Source organism: Miscanthus floridulus, unplaced genomic scaffold (assembly GCF_019320115.1).
Source record: "Miscanthus floridulus cultivar M001 unplaced genomic scaffold, ASM1932011v1 fs_474_2_3, whole genome shotgun sequence".
Lineage (NCBI taxonomy): Eukaryota > Viridiplantae > Streptophyta > Magnoliopsida > Poales > Poaceae > Miscanthus > Miscanthus floridulus.
Genome location: NW_027096804.1, coordinates 7,657 through 28,629, shown reverse-complemented (window position 1 = coordinate 28,629; position 20,973 = coordinate 7,657). Strand labels below are relative to the sequence as shown.

General features: G+C 45.1%; 1 protein-coding gene across 2 annotated transcripts; it reads right to left on the bottom strand.

Annotated features, from left to right (window-relative positions):
• Positions 1 to 346: 346 nt before the first annotated feature.
• LOC136531909 (uncharacterized) lies at positions 347 to 19,909 on the bottom strand. Of its 2 annotated transcripts, none has more exons than XM_066524570.1 (24): positions 19,557 to 19,909; positions 18,023 to 18,103; positions 17,017 to 17,116; positions 16,849 to 16,933; positions 16,714 to 16,763; positions 15,825 to 15,880; positions 15,350 to 15,409; positions 14,399 to 14,501; positions 14,249 to 14,326; positions 14,042 to 14,106; positions 13,893 to 13,961; positions 13,713 to 13,790; positions 13,533 to 13,628; positions 6,104 to 6,174; positions 5,533 to 5,610; positions 5,328 to 5,436; positions 3,265 to 3,357; positions 2,755 to 2,969; positions 2,525 to 2,636; positions 2,146 to 2,277; positions 1,931 to 2,068; positions 1,503 to 1,612; positions 1,327 to 1,386; positions 347 to 1,074 (listed from the first exon to the last, which is right to left on the bottom strand). In XM_066524570.1, the coding sequence occupies exons 1-24, from the start codon at positions 19,692 to 19,694 to the stop codon at positions 912 to 914; spliced, it is 2,340 nt and encodes a 779-aa protein (XP_066380667.1). In that variant the 5' UTR covers positions 19,695 to 19,909; the 3' UTR covers positions 347 to 911. The 2 variants fall into 2 exon arrangements, with proteins under 2 accessions (XP_066380667.1, XP_066380668.1); XM_066524571.1 differs by having other exon boundaries at positions 14,399 to 14,498.
• Between the last annotated feature and the right edge of the window lie 1,064 nt (positions 19,910 to 20,973).

Sequence of the window (20,973 nt, the reverse complement as noted above, 5' to 3'; positions counted from 1 at the left end):
TCCAGCATTTCGCCATGCAACATTTCGATTCCTACAAGAATTGGAGAAAATTTTAGTTTTCTAAATATGATCTTAACCTGCTCACGAAAGATAGAATAACACAACACTGAAAATCGTCATCCGTCAATCACCAGACTGGTGCGGTATCACCCCACATTGAGCAAGCATATATGAAACAGAAACCCTGTGATGTCGGGTTTGCTTTCTGACCATGGAAGGTGGCTAACATTCTTGTGCCCTCAGGGCTTATTTGGCTGCACTTCAATCCACCACGATCCATGAAAAATGAACTAGTTTTCCATCCCCGATTATTAGAGTCCAGCCAAACAATGCCTCAGTTAGATTTTTCATCATGCCATATGCACGAATCAACAATCACAATGCTACTGACGCCAAACTAACCTGTCCTTCCACTTCTACAAGAGTAACAGCTTAGCCAATGGCCCCAGAGGAAACAATTTCGAGCAGGGGGCGTGCATTTTTCGCCCCTATTGCTTGTTAGTCTTACTACGTTAATTCAATGAAACTAGGATGAGCTTTCCTTCTATAATGCTGCACAAAAAGGAGTTCATACTCAACTTCCAATCCTTCTCTCGGGGATTAACTGTACATGTTCACAACTCAGCCAAAGTTGAAGTCGGAGATGAACACAACTGTGGCCAAAACTATCTCACATCCGATCACTTCTCGCTGGTTCCAAGTTTAGACGTGTACTCTCAATATCATCATAAGCAACGGCGGGTTGAAGTCTAACGTGAAAAAAAAACAATAGTATGACCTCACTGAGGCTCTGCATCAATTGGTTTTGTTGTATCTAGGAACCATCTTGGGAGACAAATCCCCTGCAGCTTCATTGCAGTCCTCTCCCTTTTGATGCACAGATCCAAAGTTTCTGGGGCACGTTGTTGATTCTAAGAGCCTCGGCTTCCATCCCCTTCGCCACTGCCTTCAGAACGTTTCGTGCTTCTAGAAGGCGAGGCTGAAGCAACACTCTTTAGCTTTTTGTGAGGTGAATGTCTGCCACCATCTGGATTGTTCCCCGCCACTTGGGCCTCATCAGCATTAACAGGCTTTCTGGGAGGTGGATCGAATATTTATCATCAATATCACAATCCGCAAGCCCACCAGATTCATGCCAGAAGAAATAACAAAATATCAGTGAGATACAAGATACAAAGTATGGTTCAAAGTTCAGAAACTACAGATAGTGCAGTGAAAACAACACTCGACAAATTATCATCAATCTAACCAGCAAAAGCTAGCAAATAAATGTTAGATGCAAAGTGAACTGGACATCCATCTGCACTTGCAGAAGATTTGAGATACCTTGCCGGGATAGATTGCTCCTGTGAATGCATTGTTGGTGTAGAAGAATCTACTCTGTCACTAAAAGGGAAAAGAAAAGGAATTTCATGTTTGGTTAAGTGAACAATGGAATCCCAAACTTCATTGGGCCACCAACATAAAATAGGCAGCAGACAAGAAAAATGAAACAAACAAACCTATCCTTATTAAAATAACCTTCCTGTTCCTTATCAGCACCTCTTTCATCTGCTTTCTTTCTCGTGTCAACCACACCAGTACTTTGCTTTGTTTCTGCACTCTCCACAATCTAACAAGAACACAGGCCAACCAATCATTGCCTGACTCTATAGTAGTACATAGCACCCTAAGCCACAATTAAATATAAATGGTTTCATTTAGCTAAGTACAGAAGTACAATCATCCTTCAAATAGCTTAATATTCATAAGGTTGATTGATAATGACAATGTGATATACTCGAGTTTCATTTATCAAGCATACTAGTATGCTTGCAGAAGTACAATCGTTTATCAAGCATACTACCTCTGGTCGGCAAAAGTTGTCGTTGCATACAAGCAAAATAAGGAGCAAATAAGTTGCAAAATAAGGAGCAAATAAGTTACTTGCCTTTTCTGGAACATCAGATTTTATTGACATGAGAAGGTACTTAAGTTTGAAGGCCTTAATACTCTGCAATCGTTCAAACTTCACAAGTTGGTCCCAAAAAGACTCAGCAACATATTCAATAAGGGGCTCAAGATTTTCCTGCACACAAAAAACCATCAAATGACGTAGCATGCTGAATCATGATTTGCAAATAAGCAAACAGCTCCAGTACATACCTTTCTTATGTACTCCAACAGTTCAAGGATCACAGATTGTAGCATGTTGTCTCTATCGCCATTTTCATCAAATGCCTTAATAACTGGCTTCAACAAGTTCAGCTTGATAACACGGTCAACAAGAAAGTCATCCTACAGAACAAAGACAATTTTGTCAACTCAAGACCAAACATAAGACGATATGGTAAATTTTAATAACATGGCAATTAGAATATGCTTGCTGGTCCCCGGAAAATGTGGTCAAGCACCAATCAGCTTAATAGTGCAACTGAAGAACAAAGTTTTTTTATTTTGAATTTTGATTATTCCTGTCATAATGCAACATGAGCCTTCAATGCTGCAACGTGACCTACTTCATAGAACAAAGTAAATTTCTTACCTTTCTGCCAATTATAGTCCGAACGAATTGGACAGCTGCCACAACCAAAACCTTCTCTCTCCGATGGGTTAAAGTAAGAACTTTCTCCATTGCATTGGTTGCAAAAAATATCCTGCAACATCAAGAGCTTTGTTTCAGCAAAGAAACCAAAAAAAATGGTAACACAGAAAAGCAACAGCACGACTGAATGAGAAAACAGGGAAAAGAGAAGCTTTTGGATAGAGGATTACTTCATCCTGTTTGTATGATGAAGTGCACAGAAGGATAAAAGCTCACAAATTTTCAACAATGTTTCAGGCTTAGCAGAATGCTGTTCAACCATTGTGCGAACACCAGCTGAACCTGACGTTGATCTGGCAATGCCCTTTGGAGCACAGGACGAAGCTATTACGTCAATCAATTTTTGAATATGCTTGTCAAAGAAAACCTGAAGAACAACATCTTGCTGCAACAGAAGAAAAAGAAGACCTTCACACCAATGCAATCTCATTGAATACCAGCAATCCAAACTTCAATATTTGAATTTATCATAAAGCTACTCATATGCATCCAAAATCAAATCAAAATAAGGATAGAAAACTAGCAATAATATGGCAAATACACTATTTTCCTATTCTAAAAATAGTTTCACTATCCTATAGCTGCCTAACATTCTTAGTCCAAAAAGAATTACTGTCCAGTCATCACATTTTACATCAAAGTAACAGAAGAAGTAAATCATATTCGATTATGCATCTTACATGATTTGTAGTTGTATCGGAAGAACCCAACAATATCTTTAGACAAGACTGATAGAGCATTTCCTCAGCAGAGTCAATTATCATCCCTTGAACCTGAATTTGAGAAAACCATAAATATATATTGCTAGACGAGGCGGTGATGATAGATATCCATGTAATTTAATCAGAATGACAAATGCTCAATGCTACTAAACATTATTTTGAGAACATTATTTTCAGTCCCGGGTCATCGAGCCGGGACTAAAGAGGGATCTTTAGTCCCGGTTGGTGTTACCAACCGGGACTAAAGGCCCTCCAGCCGAGCAAACGTGGCCGCACCCTTTAGTCCCGGTTGGTAAACCCAACCGGGACTAAATGTTGTTTTCCCTTTTTTTGTTTCTATTTCTATTTTCCTTTTTTTCTATTTTCACGCTGCTACCAGGTTTTTTTTGTTTCTATTTCTATTTTCCTTTCTTTCCTATTTTTAATTGATGATTCGTTTTGGTTTTTGAATACGCATTCTACGCTGCTAGAATATACGTACGTTTATAATGTTCAACATTTTGAATAAACTATAGTACGAATGACCTTTAGTCAAGGATCAGCGGTACAATCCTGTTCAAGTTCGTGCTGCTTGGTTCGAGAGCTGAGCTTTTAAGTTAGCTTTCACTCTTCTGAGCAAGCGAGGTGGTGCTAATAGGTGGGACTGGCCAGCAATTCCAGCATATTACGTATTGGGCCGGCCCATCGAGGCCCCTGTAAACGCCCGGGACTAAAAGACCTTTAGTCCCGGCTGATAATACCTTTAGTCCCGGCTCGTAATACCAGCCGGGACTAATTGATTTGGTTCAGTTGCATCGGACCAGCCGGGACTAAAGGTCTTCATTTTCAGTGTCAGCAATAAATGCAAGCAGGTAAATGCAAGCCGGGACTAAAGCTCGTAAATGCAAGCAGGTAAATGCAAGCCGGGACTAAAGCTCGTAAATGCAAGCAGGTACAAGTAAAGCACCGGGACTAAAAGTTCAATGCTGGTCATCAGCTCGTAAATGCAAGCAGGTATAAGTAAAGCACCGGGACTAAAAGTTCAGTGCTGGTCATCAGCTCGTAAAGCACGGCAATAAATGCAACCAGGACTAAAACTTAGAGCTTTAGAGCTTAGAGCTTAGAGCACGGCAATAAATGCAACCGGGACAGCATGCTGTCAGTCCCGGCTCAAAAGACTGCCTGTTACAGTTTCAAGCTTTAGTCCCGGTTGGAGATTAATCTTTATTCCCGGGGCATCACCCAAACCGGGACTAAAAGCTTTAGTCCCGGCTGATATTACCAACCGGGACTAAAGGTTTACATTTAGTCCCGATTGGTAATACCAGCCGGGACTAAAGATCCCTGCCCCACGGACGACTGTTGGGCAGGAACCTTTAGTCCCGGTTGGTATTACCAACCGGGACTAAAGGAACCTTTAGTGACTAAAGGAACCTTTAGTCCCGGGGGCAAAAAATGCCGAGGCTAATGTCAAATTGGGACATCGTTCTAAAGTCTGTTCTCTAGTAGTGGCAGTAAGCAATGCCTGCAGTAGAGAAAAAAACAACTCAGCCATCGGTTACTTAAGTTGATAGTTCAACTACCAAGGCACATAACAAAAAGGAACATAAGGTAAACATAAGCTTCTATTCATGGCTACCAATTAAAGAAACCATTGCGTGAGTCTATCGTAATTTGAAGCAGATGTACATCACAGTGCCAACTGTCAAATCAAGCAGTTATTGGCAATGGCTACAACAAACATCAATAGAAGAAGAATTCACATAAAGTTGAAGGACAAAAGGAGAAGGGGCAAGCAATTCATGGTCAAGCTCAACAGGGACCAACAAAAGCCCAGACAGCAAAAATGTAATGACCAAAGGATAGAATATCTATACAGTGCAATTCTCCTAAAAGAAAAACAACTCTGCAGAAGAAGTGTTCGAGAAAACAAGAAGAAATACACATAGCAATAGATGATTCTAGAAATACAATTCGCTACTTGGACTAAAAGCACATATGAATGTTGTACAATTAATTCAAAATAAAGGGTGCAAACTTACCAGAAACTCAAGAAGAGAATTGCCTTCTAGGTAGTTCTCTTCATGATTGGCAATAAATGTTCTAACTAAGTCAGGATGCAGATCAACAAAATACACAAGTATGTTTGCCCTGCATTTCCCAAACAAATAGTGCAATCAGAGGGACAAAAAGGAATAGGTTTAAACAAAGAAGAGCAAAGAATCCGTCGATTGCTCTATAGGTTACCCAGCTGAAAAGAGTTCTTTATCCTGACTCTGAAGCACATCAGAAATTATGTTGAACGCACCTTCATCAATGAGATCCCTAGACAAAGGAGAAAAAATATGATTAAAGTGATACAAAAAAGTTTGATGACCGTCGATGTCAAAACAAATTGTACTTGAATGCTGTGTCATTGGAAATTTGCCTGCATTCTGATCCACCCATTTTCAATAGTGCATCAAAGAGCATGAGAAACAATACTGACAAGAGGTAAATGAGTTTTAAGAACAGCAAGAGATTTGCCGTAATTTATAGAAGAGAAAAAGGCAAAAAAAGAAAATAAAAGCCAGCTACAGAACGTCAGGACATGTTTATGGTTATGAATACAGTATGAAGTATCCTAATTAAACTTCTAACATAAAATGGAATGGCTAGTAGACAGTGAGCCTCCTGCATTCATGGCTGAGATAGATGAAATACTAATCCAGCCTTTTACTGATCCTAGAAATAACTCTTCAGTATTTGATCACGTCAACACGTCAAAATTGGCCATCACAATCATAACTTGTGTTCAATTTAAGGAGTAAGTACTAACCTAGACAGCTGTGATTGTCCCTTAGGATCCAAACTTTTGCTGAGAATGCAAAGCTCACGCAAAAACAGGACCTACAAAGAACAGGATCTTGTCAATGTAGACAGCATGACCATTAATAAACATGATCACAAACATATCACAAATGAGAGGTCATACCAATACAAATGACTACTTGTACCCTTCTTTCTCTTTCTCTGCTAGTTTTATTTCAGATAAGTATTAGGTTCCAACCCATACCTTTATAAAAGTTTGGTCTGTACAGTTTCTACTACATATTCAGTAGGGTTCTCACTCATTATTCCTATAAAAATATTTGTGTAGTGAGCTAAAGTGGCAACGGTCGATATGCATCCACAATAGTACAGAATAACTACATTTCATGTCTATGCAACTCATACACCAAACATAACACCGCACTTGACCTGATTTGAGGTATGACTCAACTAAGTTTTGTCTTTTGTTTAAACTTTGTTGATACTAGTTTCTATCAACAGTATTGATGCAAGACTACCATGGTTTAGAATTTTGGCCCATGCTAACATTTTTCTCATCAATTGACGGGTGATAGGTTTTTGTCCATGAGTTGCATAGACATGAATGTAGATATCCCTACTTTTATATAGTGCATGTTGTTGCCTTTTTAGGTCACTCCACAAATACTTCTCTTTTTTGGAACAGTACGGTAGAGACCTGCTGATATGAGTGCAGATTTCACGTCCAAGGTTTCCAGTATACTCATTACCATTAGCCAATTCAGCATGTTGCAGTGTTTAAAAAATCGTAAAAATGGCTCGTGTAGGTAGTACACAGTGGTGAAGCATGAGTGTGTGACCGAATATCAAGGGGAGGCTACAACAACAACAACAAAGCCTTTAAGTCCCAAACAAGTTAGGGTAGGCTAGAGTTGAAACCCAACAGAAACAATCAAGGTTCAGGCACGTGAATAACTGTTTTCCAAGCACTCCTATCTAAGGCTAAGTCTTTGGGTATATTCCATCCTTTCAAGTTTCATTTTATTGCCTCTACCTAAGTCAACTTCGGTCTTCCTCTGCCTCTCTTCACATTACTATCCTGGCTTAGGATTCCACTACGCACCAGTGCCTCTGGAGGTCTCCGTTGGACATGTCCAAACTATCTCAGAATATCAAGGGTATCAAGGGGAGGCTAATCCACTAATAAACATTATTGTCATAATCTCTATAGTAAGCACTACAGCATGTGTGTTCATGAAAATAAAGTATTAGACAAAGGCCATTAGGCTTTGTATATTTCTTGATGATGGATTACAGAAGGGATTACACTTATATAGGAGAGAGAGGGGATGGCCCAAGAGGCCAGCAGTGTGAAAGGGTCAGTATAGCTGGCGCCTGTACAGTTAGCTAGGAGATTACAGTAAATGAGCAAATAATTCTAACACCCCCCCGCAGTCGGAACGTCGGTGGAGCGAACGTTCAGATTGGAGCGAAAGTCCATGAACACAGAAGACGGAAGCCCTTTGGTGAAGACATCTGCGAACTGTGAGGTGGTGGAAACGTGAAGCACACGAACAGCACCAATAGCAACGCGTTCTCGGACAAAGTGGAGGTCGATTTCCACGTGCTTGGTGCGCTGATGCTGAATGGGGTTGGAGGAGAGGTAGACGGCGCTGACGTTGTCGCAGTAGACGAGGGAGGCAGTCTGTAAAGGGTGGTGCAGCTCCTGTAGAAGTTGCTGCAGCCAGGATGCTTCGGCAACGCCGTTGGCAACAGCCCGATACTCAGCCTCGGCACTCGACCGAGAGACAGTGGGCTGCCGCTTGGAGGACCAGGAGATGAGACTGCCCCCGAGGAAGACAGCATAGCCGGAGGTGGAGCGTCGGGTGTCAGGGCAGCCGGCCCAATCCGCATCAGTATACACAACAAGTTGCGTTGGAGTAGACCGAGGAATAATCAGACCGAAGCTGAGGGTGCCCTGAAGGTACCGAAGGATCCGCTTGGCAGCCACAAGGTGAACTTCCCGGGGATCATGCATGTGAAGGCAGATTTGCTGGACAGCATACGCAATGTCGGGTCGAGTAAATGTCAGGTACTGGAGTGCACCTGCAAGGCTGCGGTAGGCAGTGGGATCAGCAACAGGAAGACCGGCATCTGCAGGAACTTTGGCACAGGTGTCAACGGGCGTGGAGCAAGGCTTGCAGTCGCTCATCCCATGGCGAGCAAGAATGTCCAGGATGTACTGACGCTGTGACAGAGTGAGGTGATCCTTGTGGCGCTGAACTGCCACACCGAGGAAATGATGAAGGGGGCCAAGGTCCTTCATGGCAAACTCGTTCTTGAGTGCTGCAATCAGGCGATGCAGTAGCTGCTCGGAGGAGGCAGTGAGGACGATGTCGTCGACATAGAGAAGCAAGTAGACTGTCTCGGTGCCACGGCGAAGTATGAAGAGGGATGTATCTGACTTTGCTTCACTGAAACCCAAAGAAAGCAGGAAGGAGGCAAACCGGCTGTACCATGCCCGTGGAGCCTGCTTTAGTCCATAGAGGGATCTGTTGAGCTTGCATACATGACCAGGAAGTGCAGGATCACCAAAACCAGTGGGTTGTGAGCAGTAGACTGTTTCTGACAGAGTCCCGTGGAGGAAGGCGTTTTTCACATCAAGTTGATGAATCGGCCAATCCCGGGAGTGAGCCAAGGTGAGGACAGTCCGGACGGTAGCAGGCTTGACGACGGGGCTGAATGTCTCGTCGTAATCAACGCCGGGACGTTGGGTGAACCCGCGAAGCACCCAGCGAGCCTTGTATCTGTCTAGGGAACCATCTGCATGAAACTTATGCTTGAAGATCCATTTGCCGGTGACCACATTTGCCTGGGCAGGACGGGGAACGAGATCCCAAGTGTTGTTGTCCTGTAGGGAAGCATACTCCTCTTCCATGGCCCGACGCCAGTGTGGGTCGGCGAGGGCGTCACGATAGGAGCGTGGTAGAGGTGACAGAGCCTCAGTGAGCAGCGCGAGGCGCGGCTGTCGGTAACCGGACTTCCCGCGGGTCGCCATGCCATGAGTGTTGGCGACTGGCGGGATGGGGACAGCTCCTGTTGGAAGAGGAGGGTCACTCTTGACGAAGCGCGGCGGTGAAGAAATCATGTTGGAGCGTCGAGGAGGTGGTCCAACAGTGGACGCAGGTGGCGAGCTAGGGGCGGGTGGACGCCGGGTGTAGACACGAATGACCGGTGGTTTGTTGAAGGAGGGCGCCGGAGGTAGTTGTACAGGGGGTGCCACCACGGGTGCCTGTACAGAAGGACTCGTGGGCACCGGAGCAGAGGGCGCCGGGGGCGCCGGGGGCGCCTCTGCAGAGGGTGCCATGGGCGCCGACGAAGTGGGTGCCTGTCCCGAGGGCGCCATGGGCGTCGGCGAAGTGGGCGCCTGTACAGAGGGCGCCATGGGCGCCTGTACAGGTCGAGCTGGAGAGGAGCCCGGCGGCCGGGGCACGAAGCCCGGCGGAGCTGGTGCGCCCAAGGTGGGCACCGGCTGGGAGGGCACACGGGCTGGCAGAGGGCCAGTAGCCCACGGTGTACCTGCAGGTGGAAGTAAAACTGACGACGAATCGTCGTTAGTTAGAAAATCAAGCTCGTGTGTGGGTGGCGAAGGTCGACGGAGGGAGAAAGGGAACGTTGTCTCGTCGAAGACAACGTGACGTGAGATGATGACGTGGTTTGTGGCGAGGTCAAGGCACCTATACCCCTTGTGGTCAGGAGAATAGCCAATAAAGACGCACAAGGAAGATCGTGGAGCTAGCTTGTGAGGAGTGGTGGCGGTGAGGTTGGGGTAGCAGGTACACCCGAAGGCTCGAAGGTCATGGTAGGAGGGGAGAGTGCCATGGAAGGCAAAGAAAAGAGTGCTCATGTTCAGGGTCTTGGTTGGGAGGCGATTGATGAGGAGAGTGGCGGTGGCAAGGGCATCAGCCCAGTAGGTGGGGGGCATGGATGCTTGGAAGAGCAAGGTGCGGGTGACGTTGTTGACGGTGCGAAGCATGCGCTCGGCTTTGCCATTTTGCTGCGAGGTGTAGGGGCATGACATGCGAAGGGTGACACCTTTGGCAGAAAAGAAAGCGCGAGACGCGGAGTTGTCAAACTCACGCCCGTTGTCACACTGCACAGTCTTGATGGTGCAACCAAACTGAGTGAGCACATAGGCGAAATCCCTTTTGTAATCCATCATCAAGAAATATACAAAGCCTAATGGCCTTTGTCTAATATGGTATCAGACTAATCGTATCCCCTGCTTCCGCTACTTTCTGCCACCACCCAGCCCCGACCCGCGCGCGCCTCTCCGGCCGCCGCGCTCAGGCTGCTGCGCCCGCCCGCGCGCCCTCCTCCGGCCGCCGCGCGTGCCCCGCCGGTTCCCGTACCCATGGCTGCTCCTTCCTCCGGCGGCGATTCCGGCTCCGGCGCCTCGGCTGCCGCCGCCGCGACCAAGCTCCGCGACGAGGCGCTCGCCGCCGCCAAGGCCCTGGAAGTTGAGGTCGCCTCCCTGCGCGACTCCAACCAGGCGCGCAGCGCCCAACTCAAGGAGGAGGCGGACCTCCTCAAGTCCGCCGCCGCCGCCCAGGAGCGGGTCCGCGCTGCTGCCATCGCTCTCGACTTGGAGCGCGAGCAGGCCGACCTGCTGGAGCAGCAGGCCGCGGCCCTCCGCGCGCGACTCCACCCCGAGCACCACCGCGACGACGACTCGGAGGGCGACGCCGACTCCATCTCCACGGCGACTGCGGCTGTTGCCTACCTTCATAGCCAGGCGGCCGCTGTGCAGAACATCAAGAACCTCATCCCTATTGTTCTTGATTTGCAAGCCTCAAACTACTCCAAATGGCGTGGTTACATCCTGCTCATCCTCGGCCGGTTTGCCCTGAAGGACCACGTCCTCAGCGACGCCATTCACCCCCACGATGCGGCATGGTTCCGCATGGACTGTGTTGTCGTCTCATGGATCTTCAACACCATCGCCCCTGACCTCCTCGACGTCGTCCACGAGCGTGACGGCATCACTGCTCGGGCGGCGTGGCTCGGCCTCGAGCAGCAATTCTTCAACAACCGTGAATCCCGCGCCATGCTCCTCGACGCCGAGTTCCGCACTCTCTGCCAGGGTGCTCTCTCGGTGGATGAATACTGTCGCAAGATGAAGAACATGGCGGACGCGCTCGCCGACCTTGGCGAACCCGTCCTGGACCGAACCCTGGTGTTAAATGTGCTGCGCGGCCTCAACGAACGCTTCCAGTTCATGTCGCAGCTCGTCACGAGGCAGAAGCCCTTCCCATCCTTCGCCGACGTCCGTGCTGACCTGAGGCTGGCCGAACTCAACATGGCGTCACCTTCAGCTCCGCCCTCGGCCCTCGTCACCGCGCCGTCCAGCAAGTCGTCTGCTCCGTCCCCTGCCCCTCAGCGCCCTCCACAGCCTGCTGGGGGACAGCAGCTCGGCCACACCCCTGCTCCTTCACGCCATCCTCAGGCTGCTGGGGGCCAGCAGTCCGGCAACGGCAATAACCGCGGACGACGTCGCCGCGGTGGACGCGGCCAAGGCGGCGCCCAAGCCGGCACTCAAGCCGGCCCACCGAGTGGCCAACAGTGGCCATCCTTCTTCAACCCATGGACCGGGTCCATCCAGATGTGGCCCGGGTCCAACCCAGGCGGCTCTCGCAGTCCACCGCCCCATGTGCCTCCACCTCCACCGCCACAGCACGCTCTCATGGCCGAGGTGCCCCCGGGTTACTTCGCTCCTCCGCCGGTCCCCGGGGCATACTACCAAGCGCCCCAGCAGGCGCCCACCTCCACCTGGTCGCCGTCGCCCTGGACTACTGAGGGCCTCGCCAACGCCTTTAGCACCGTCACCCTCACTCCGCCGTCAAGCACCTCGGATTGGGTCTTCGACTCGGGTGCTTCCTCTCACATAGCCGACACTCCTGGTATGGTCACCATGTCACCAACCTCCTCTTTTCCTTCTTCAATTGTTGTGGGAAATGGCGCCACTCTTCCGGTTGTTGGCACCGGCTACTCAACCCTCCCTGGCCCATTTCGCCTCAACAATGTTCTCATTGCCCCTAACATTATTAGAAATCTCTTGTCAATTCGGCAATTCACCACTGATAATCTAGTTTCTGTCGAGTTTGACCCTCTTGTGTTACTGTGAAGGATCTTCGTACCAGGAACCTCCTCCTTCGCTGTGACAGCTCGGGACCCCTCTACACCTTGCAGCTCCCGACATCACCATCCGGTTCCTGCGCTCTCGTGGCCACTCCCTCCTCCACTACTTGGCATTATCGGCTCGGTCATCCCGGGAAGGCTACTCTTCAGACTCTTGCCAAGTCGTCCTCCATCATCTGCAGCAAGCCCGACGATGACACTCTCTGTCATGCTTGCCAGCTTGGGCGTCACATCCGCTTGCCTTTTACCCATTCCTTGTCTCGTGCAACTAAAAATTTCGACTTGATACATTGTGATTTGTGGACTTCCCCAATCGTCAGTGTATCCGGTTTCAAATATTATCTAGTCATTATTGATGATTGCTCGCATTTTGTTTGGACTTTCCCTCTTAAGCTAAAGTCTGACACCTTCAATGCTCTGATACCATATTAGACAAAGGCCATTAGGCTTTGTATATTTCTTGATGATGGATTACAGAAGGGATTACACTTATATAGGAGAGAGAGGGGATGGCCCAAGGGGCCAGCAGTGTGAAAGGGCCAGTATAGCTGGCGCCTGTACAGTTAGCTAGGAGATTATAGTAAATGAGCAAATAATTCTAACATAAAGAATCTTGGTGGCGCCTGACAACCGAGTATTGTGCCAACTGGTGACATGTCGCTGGCTTGCTACTCCATGCAGCCTGTATTTTGTGCAGAACCTATGAACAGCTGGTATGACTGTTGCACCTGAGAACTGTGTACAAGAAGCAGCTAGGCATCATGACAAAATAGGTCCTGGTGTGACAGGTTTTATATGTTAAGCTTATTAACTGATAGGCTAGGGAGCTAACTGTCTCTTCACAATTTTGTCTCAGGCAAGCAGGGCGGGAACCCAGTTTCGCCTCAACTGAGTTCCGTCCCTGGTAGTACACATGGAGTTAAGTAAACATTGCAAAAGTTCAATGTAAAATTTATCCTAGTTGTCAAGAAACAAACAAGAAAATCAATATGGCATTGCTCATCATGTACTAACAAGTAACAGCACCACAAGACAAGCAGTCAATCATGCATGACTAACAATTTACAAAAAGAAACTTTTTTCCCTTTTGCAGCAGTATAATAGCAAATGGAAATTTCTTCTGAGAAAATCATTGTTAATTCATAATATGCTAAATCAATAATTATTATGTCTAACAAATATAACATAAGATTCTTGTAAAGAAGGTAATGTCTCAATACGGAAAATGAAAAGGCAGTAGAACACGATACTAGTCTCACCAGTTTGCTTTTTGATTCAGCAGAGGTATTCGAAGATGTTATCCTTGCAATCAGATCTTGGATAAAAGAAGCATCGTCCTTTAGTACAGAAACAACCTACAGACGGATTATATAATTCAATTGGCAAAAGAAAATTTTGATTTGAAGCATGTGAAAACTTGGAAGTGTTGAAACACTAACAAAAGGCTTGTTCCACTCAATAATTGAGTTCAGGCTTGACACAGTAGGACCATCCAGTGCATTCAGTAATATAACATCCTGCCAGTAGCAAGCATTCCAATTTGAAATGGTTGAGCACAAAAGATAGCTAGAAGATAAATAAACTCCAAGTAGGGAGGGGCAAAGTGGGGTATGGCTGACCTTTATATAACCTATTATGTATGTTTGACGAATCTTTGAGGCCACAGAAACATTTCCAATGTGTATGGCCTATGTGAAAAAAAAAGTTCACACAAATAAGAAATATATCTCAATCAGGCTCGGGCTAATATGCATAAGAACTACATTACCTCATTGAGGGCTTGATTCTGCACGAATTCACGATGACTCTGCACATTGGGAACCTCTGGATCATCTGCTCGCACAAGAAAGCATTATAAAGAACAATGCATGCAATTTTATAGGTATGTGATAGTGTAGAAGTTTCAATTAAAATGGACACAGCACAATTTCTTAAAACTGCTGAGGTGGAGCACAATGAGTTGTACAGTGCTTACACTCAAGGGCCCCAATTATGTCAAGGATAAAATCATCAGAGAAAATCTTGTGAAATATGTCAGGATTGTTCAATGATACTGCAAAAGAATAAATAATGTGAGCTGCAATCTAAAATAACCAACGGTCATGTTTAACAGGTTTTTACATACTGATTCCCTTGACTAGTCTGAAGATCATGTGGAGATCATCCATGTTTCTTGAACCCTCACATGTTCTGAAAAGGTCCACTAGCTTGGGGAAAAATTCATCCTGCTACATATGACACATATAAAAATTAAAAGGGTTCAAAAAACACCAAGGCATGCATACAAAAAAATATATCACTTCTCTAAATTTCAAACTTCAAGCTATGTATCGTTAATAGTTCAAACAATGAGGCTGATATGTTCAAGCAATGTGTAGCTTGTTGTTTTGTTTAATGCTTCAGCCTTGGGCTGTGGAGATGTAATAAAGAAAGGTGATTCATTGTGTGCATCAGCTGATGCGGAGGATGCAATTTATTTGTTCCATTGTCCAAACAATTATCAATTGTTCAAGGAAACCTGGCCAGAACAAAATACAATAGTACTCCGTATAACAATCCACTGACTTATCCTGATAAACTGCAATGTGCTGAAGTAATTTCATATTCTCATATAACAATTAGTACCTATATTTGAGAAAGAGGTAAAGTATTCCATAGAAGACTGCTACTCCCTCCACCCAAAACAAAGAGTGACCACAATTCTGTGCTATGACGTTTAACATGAAAAACATCCCTTCAATGCAAAACCATTTCAGGATTACATTAGTTCAGATCATAATTAAACCATCCTCTACATGGTTATTACACGACGGACACAAGACTAACACTTGATAAGTTGGTAGCTCACACTTCTAAAACAAGAAGTGTCATTTTATTACAAAATTTACTGGCCAACCTCATATTTGGGGCAATATACACAGCCATGTTGCACCCCATATAATGACGCTTACCGCAATCTGCTATCAAAATACTCTGTGCTTTGCCATGTGCCATTTGAGATGTGTCAGTTATCCACAGGGACATAAACATGCTTAATGGAACACCATGCCACCATAAAAATAAATTCATAACTTACATTTTGGGATATTAACTCTGCAACGCGCGTCCCATCCTTCGTTCCCCACTCCAATACAGTCTGGGCATTTGGTTCACAACATTTCAACAATCAATACATAATGTAAAATGTATTATGATTCATAATTACACAACGGTTCAGGCATATAAACCATATATTACTCTTGAAATTATATGTAGACATCTATTTTCCAAAGTTTTACCGACAATGTTTTGGAGCCCATGCTTTAGACCATTTTCAAGTGAAATATAAAGCCCTTGTCACCCAACTACCATAGCAAGTTAGCAACCCAAACGATATATCGATATTCAGCATCATGAAGACATTAGGAATGTTTTTCGAAGCATAGGTTGCTCTAAAACTCTTGGGAATTATTTATTTGAACTAAATAACCCTAGTTCCCTGTCAAAATATGCACAAAATAAGAAAAAGATTATATGAATTCATAGGAAAATAACAATGATTGTTCTCACACCTTTAAAAGCAAAGGAAGGCTGGACAGCTCAAGAGAAGGAAGATCCTTCAATCCATCTGCAGGTAAAGTGATAATTGATCATGGCATTGCTACAGACCAGTATACACCAGACAATTACAGATTTGTAGGAATAAAGATGAGAATGATATTATGGGCTAGTTGGTGGTTGCGGTCCTGTGCTATGCTGGGGTGTGCTGTGGAATCTGGTTATTTGACAGAAGAGCACTGTTATACATAGAACTCATTTGTAAAACTCATCACATCCAGAGGATCAAAGGGCTCAAATCAATTGAGTGATGGATTACTTAAGAATCAATGGGCCAAACGCACCTTGGTTGTACTGGAGTTATACAAGTGGGTTATACATGAAGTATTTCCCCTTAAGGTAAGGTAATACTAGCAGAATTTTGCTGTTACAGATCCAGAAAAGATACTTCCAACTAACACCTGGATCCACAGCTGGGAACAAAATGCTTTCGATAAAACCATCATAAAGCCAAACAGAGGAATAAGAATTTAAGAACATTAAGGCATTGGCTGTCAGATAATCAGAATTTCATATTTGAACCTTTGGGCATTGTTCCTGATCACAATCAAACAACTTTATCAAGGCCATTAAATAAATTAATAAAAACAAACGAAGCAAACAAATATGGATTGTTAAATCACTTTGATCTGAAATTAGTGCAAAGCAATGTGCAAGTACATGCAGGGACAGGCAGAAACAACTAGTTACCGACCTGCCGTACCATGTAACAATGAACCACTAGAAACTTCTAGGGATTCAAATGTTGGACATGGAAAGACTTGAGATGCCATGGAAAATAAAAAAGAGCGCACTAGGGCAACAGAAGAGTAAAAAAATACACAGTATGTTTAGCAAACTCACAGCCAAGGTCACCAGATTGTAGCTTTTGCTGTAAGTAATTTATGTTCTGCCTGCATAAATTACCATAATGTTAAGACATGTGTAAGCATATAAGGGGGCACAGGGCACAGCAATATTCATTAATCACTGAGTTACCATATATATCCGCATCCTTCAGCTTCTTGAAAGCTCAACAGTAAATCTAGTTCTTTTTCAGGATCCTTCCATGAGATAATTGTTTCTACCAACAAAAATGGACATGTGCATTAGTCTATCTGGGCAAGGAAAAACGTCCACAATTAAAAGAATAGAACACCATCTTACTGTCTTGTCTCTTGTAGATATTATCCGAAGTAATATGGTGAAGTAGTAGCGTGTCATTATCCACCTCATCCACGACAGCCAGAGCAATTTCTTTTGACCCCTAGATCAGAAAAAGACTGAAAAGCTAAACCCCCAATAGCAATGGGTCAAGAATTAAGGCACTATATACCAAAAAAAAAAAATCTGTAATGTGCTATGGCTAGTTGTCATTTGTCAATTGTATTGTACAAAATCATCCTAGGAAATTGCTTCATCTCTTACTTTTTTTGCTAAAGTCCTTTTCATTTTTTTTTACTCTGTTGAGTCAAAAATAAATGATGTTTTGGACAAGGTTCCAGTCAAACTTTTGAACCTTTGACTAGCAATATATTTTACAATATGTAGCTTTAAAATAAGGTTATATGTGTAGATTTGCCTTGAAAGTACCTTCATAATATTATAAGCCTATAGTACAGATAATCTAATACAAATAAGTAGTCAATTTGGAGATTGTATTGTTGTCCAAAACATCAGTATGACAGTATCAGTATCTGTGACAGAAGGGAATAATAGCTATCTAAAGAACTATACGCAAACCAAACCACGTAACAGGGTAATGCCATGAGCAGCATTTCGAAATCAGATCTAAACATATAACAAGAGTCAATGGAGCAAATATAATGGCCCAAAAATTATGCAAGGAAAAAAAAATTCCATTGTATTTGGTCAAATTAGAAAATAGGATGATAATCTTTTTCTAAGAAAAATAAAATAGCATGATGACCATGCCGTCAAGACCTTAGCAGGATACATACCACTCAAATGGAAAATATAAAACAGAAAAGGTTAATCAGAGAGGAAATCAAATCCAGTTACATGTGTGAAGCAATGTTTACATCATCACATGATAGTGGAAGCTAAAATAATATCAACAGAAACTAATTTACCAATACAATATGAGACCAAATATTGCAGTTATCATTTTAGAGAATGTTCACAGGAGATATGAGTCAAGAGTTGACCATACCTCAATATAGTCAATTGTTATGTGGCCTGTTCCCTGGTCATCCCACTGCCCGTCGTTGGTTAAACAGTATACTTTGACACGCTGGACATTGTTTTGAAACATTACAAAATGCACAGACACAGTAAGTAGACCAACAGTTAAAAAGCATAACATCTTGCGTAAGAGTGACTTTGCAGAAAAAAATATATAAAGATAATATACACCTTATAAGAGGAGAAGGATAACATATATAGCCATCCTAAGTTACTTAGTGCAGGTACATTGCAATTGGTGGTTAGTAACTCCTCAGCACTGGCAATGTTTGGTTGACACAAAGTTTAGATGCCATAGGTTCGTTCGTACTTCATAGACACATAACTGAAAATGAACACAAAGTAGCACACTAAGCAATGAATCGATACAATCTTCTCACGGTGGCCAGCAGGCTGGTCTGAATTCCCTATTCTTGATTGTTTACAAAATATTGTTCTTAATAAACACAAACTAGCAAAAGCTGGCAGTCCAACAACATCAAGTATATCTACATGCAGGATCCAGGATCTCCGATCCCCGGGCAAGTTCAATGTCTTCAATCCTCAAAAAGGGCACTAACGAACGCATGGTTTGTTGGTACTACCATCAGACATACATTTCCATAGAAGCAATGGGTTTCTGTGAATCATTGCTTCACTGGTCCGTCAATAAATTCGCTGAACTACAAAACGGAACAGACAAATCCAACCCACAAATCTCTTACGAACTTACATGTGAGGAGTAACCAAATCGACGCAAAATCAGGCAGCCCAAAAGGCATGGCTCTAGTACTTTGCTAGCAATAATCTGCACATGCTGATTATTAGGGAACCACGGTTTCAACAACAACAACAACAGTCCCAAGCAAGTTGGACAAGGCTAGAGTACCAAGAGCCCCAAGTCACGGTTCATACACTTCAATAGTTGCTTTCCAAGTACTCCTATTCAAACATAGATCTCTAGGCCAAGCTTTCAAATCTCTTTTTATTGACTCCCCCATGTCAATTTCGATCTTCCTCTGTCTCTCCTCGTATTATTAGCTTGGCTTGGAACTCCATAATGCCCTGGTGCCTCTGGAGGTCTCTTTTCGACATGGCCAAACCACGTTTTCTCAGACTAAATCACACAAAACATCCTCCCCATCCCCAGCCAACAGCTCTGAACCAATTCGAAATCATCAACCCATACGCCATCCAAGCACCCACTCTTCCCCGCGACCCCGCCCCGAGCATTAACCGAACACCAAAATTCACGGTACCCCACCCCGAGCATTAACAGAACACCTAAATTCCCGGTACCGCAGCAGCAACCGCACGGAGTTCTAGAAGTTTCCGTGTCCTCGAACTGCGCAGCGAAAGGAAGCACAACAGCCACGACGACAGCCCGCGCGCAAGCCGCAAAACGAAGAAAAAGGCGGAGCAAGCCTAGAAACAGCCGCAGGTACGGTGTATCCGCCGCACAAACTCGCCACGAAAAAGCTTCCAGAACCTTCCACGAAGACCGACCAAGCGGGAGAGCTCACCTGCATGTTCCCGTGCACCTGGATGTTCCCGTGCACCTGCACGTCCTGGTCTGCCTCCGCGCCGCTCCCGCCGGCGTCCTCCTTCATCGTGGCCAAGGCCGCGGCCGCGGCCGCCGCCTCCTCCTCCGCCGCCGACATGTTCTGGAGCCGAGACGGTGGCTAGAAGCGGGAGAAGGAAGGTGGCGAAACCCTAATCCACCATTCACGAGCGAGCGAGCGTGCGAACGAGCAGAGCAAGGACGCGCGCGCTCTCTCTCTCTCGCTCGCTTTGCGGCTTCTTCCCTTAGCGTTCGTTCCCTTCTCCCCTGCTTGACCCCTCGAGCTCTTCTTCCCCCCCTTTCCCGGTGGCAAAATATTTGGGGGAGACGCGGGATGCCAACGGCCAAGACGGAAAACTGGGGAACGTGTGCGCGTACGAGGGACCTCTGCTTCGAGTACCCACGTTATATACACAAAGAAATGGCACGGCCCACTTCCATTGCTCCAACGGTCCAACAAACTTGGCGGTTGGCCCTTTGGACGCGTGGGTGCGACTCTTTTCAATTTCTGCAATCTGGGAAGTGTAGCAACGTGGCAAGAGTCCGTACCTTTACCTTTTTTCCGTCAAAGGATCTATTGCTATTACTACGGTCCTCATGATTTTACATGAAATACCTTGAAAAAGATTTAAAACTACTCCTAGTAGTGTATGCAACAACCAAACTCTATTGTTGTGCGTTGTGCATAAATCAAAGATGGTTATAGGAGCTAGACAAGACCGCAAGATCCACCTTGCGTCATCACTAGAGAAGCCAAATCTTAGATATACACATGAGTCGGCGCCTAAAATCTCTACCAAAGCGCATTGTTGAAGAGAAAGAAAGATATGCTAGCGATGACGTTAAAAGAGCATTTTAATATGGCTAGGGACATGCATACGGCCTGGTTGGTTCAGCTCATATCAGTCTTGCTTATAAGTTGAGCAAGATTATACGATAAGCCATGATTTAGAGTTTCAATTATTTTGGGTAGGACATTTTGCACTAAGACCCCTGAACATTTTCTAAATCTAGCCACAACAGACTAGCACTGTTCTACACTATTTATTTGTGTCTATACTTTGCATCTGGACCCAAAAAAGAGTTTCTATTTCTTTTTCTCTCCCTTCTCTTGTTGGTTGGGCGGACGACGATGGGGTGGAGCTCGATTGCGGCCGCGACTTGCCTCACCGGGCGGTGAAGGAGGAGGGAGGAGACCGCGGGTTGCCTGGGCAGGTGCGAACGCGAGCCATGTTTTCCGAATCGTGGGCGCAGGGTCGCTTTCCGAACAACACTGTGGGTGAGGCTCGAACGTGGAAGCACGACCGCGATGAGCGTGCGGTCGCGGGACATTTCGCAAGCTTTTCTCGCTTATCTGGCTCAAACGCACCGCAACGCCA

Excerpts from the sequence above, each read along its gene's own strand:
- LOC136531909 (XM_066524570.1), bottom strand. The coding sequence starts at position 19,694 with ATGTCGGCGGCGGAGGAGGAGGCGGCGGCCGCGGCCGCGGCCTTGGCC. Across the intron at positions 15,410-15,824 it reads GCCTTCCTTTGCTTTTAAAG|ACTGTATTGGAGTGGGGAAC; the intron begins GTGTGAGAACAA and ends CCAAATGCCCAG. Across the intron at positions 1,613-1,930 it reads AATCTGATGTTCCAGAAAAG|ATTGTGGAGAGTGCAGAAAC; the intron begins GCAAGTAACTTA and ends TGTTCTTGTTAG.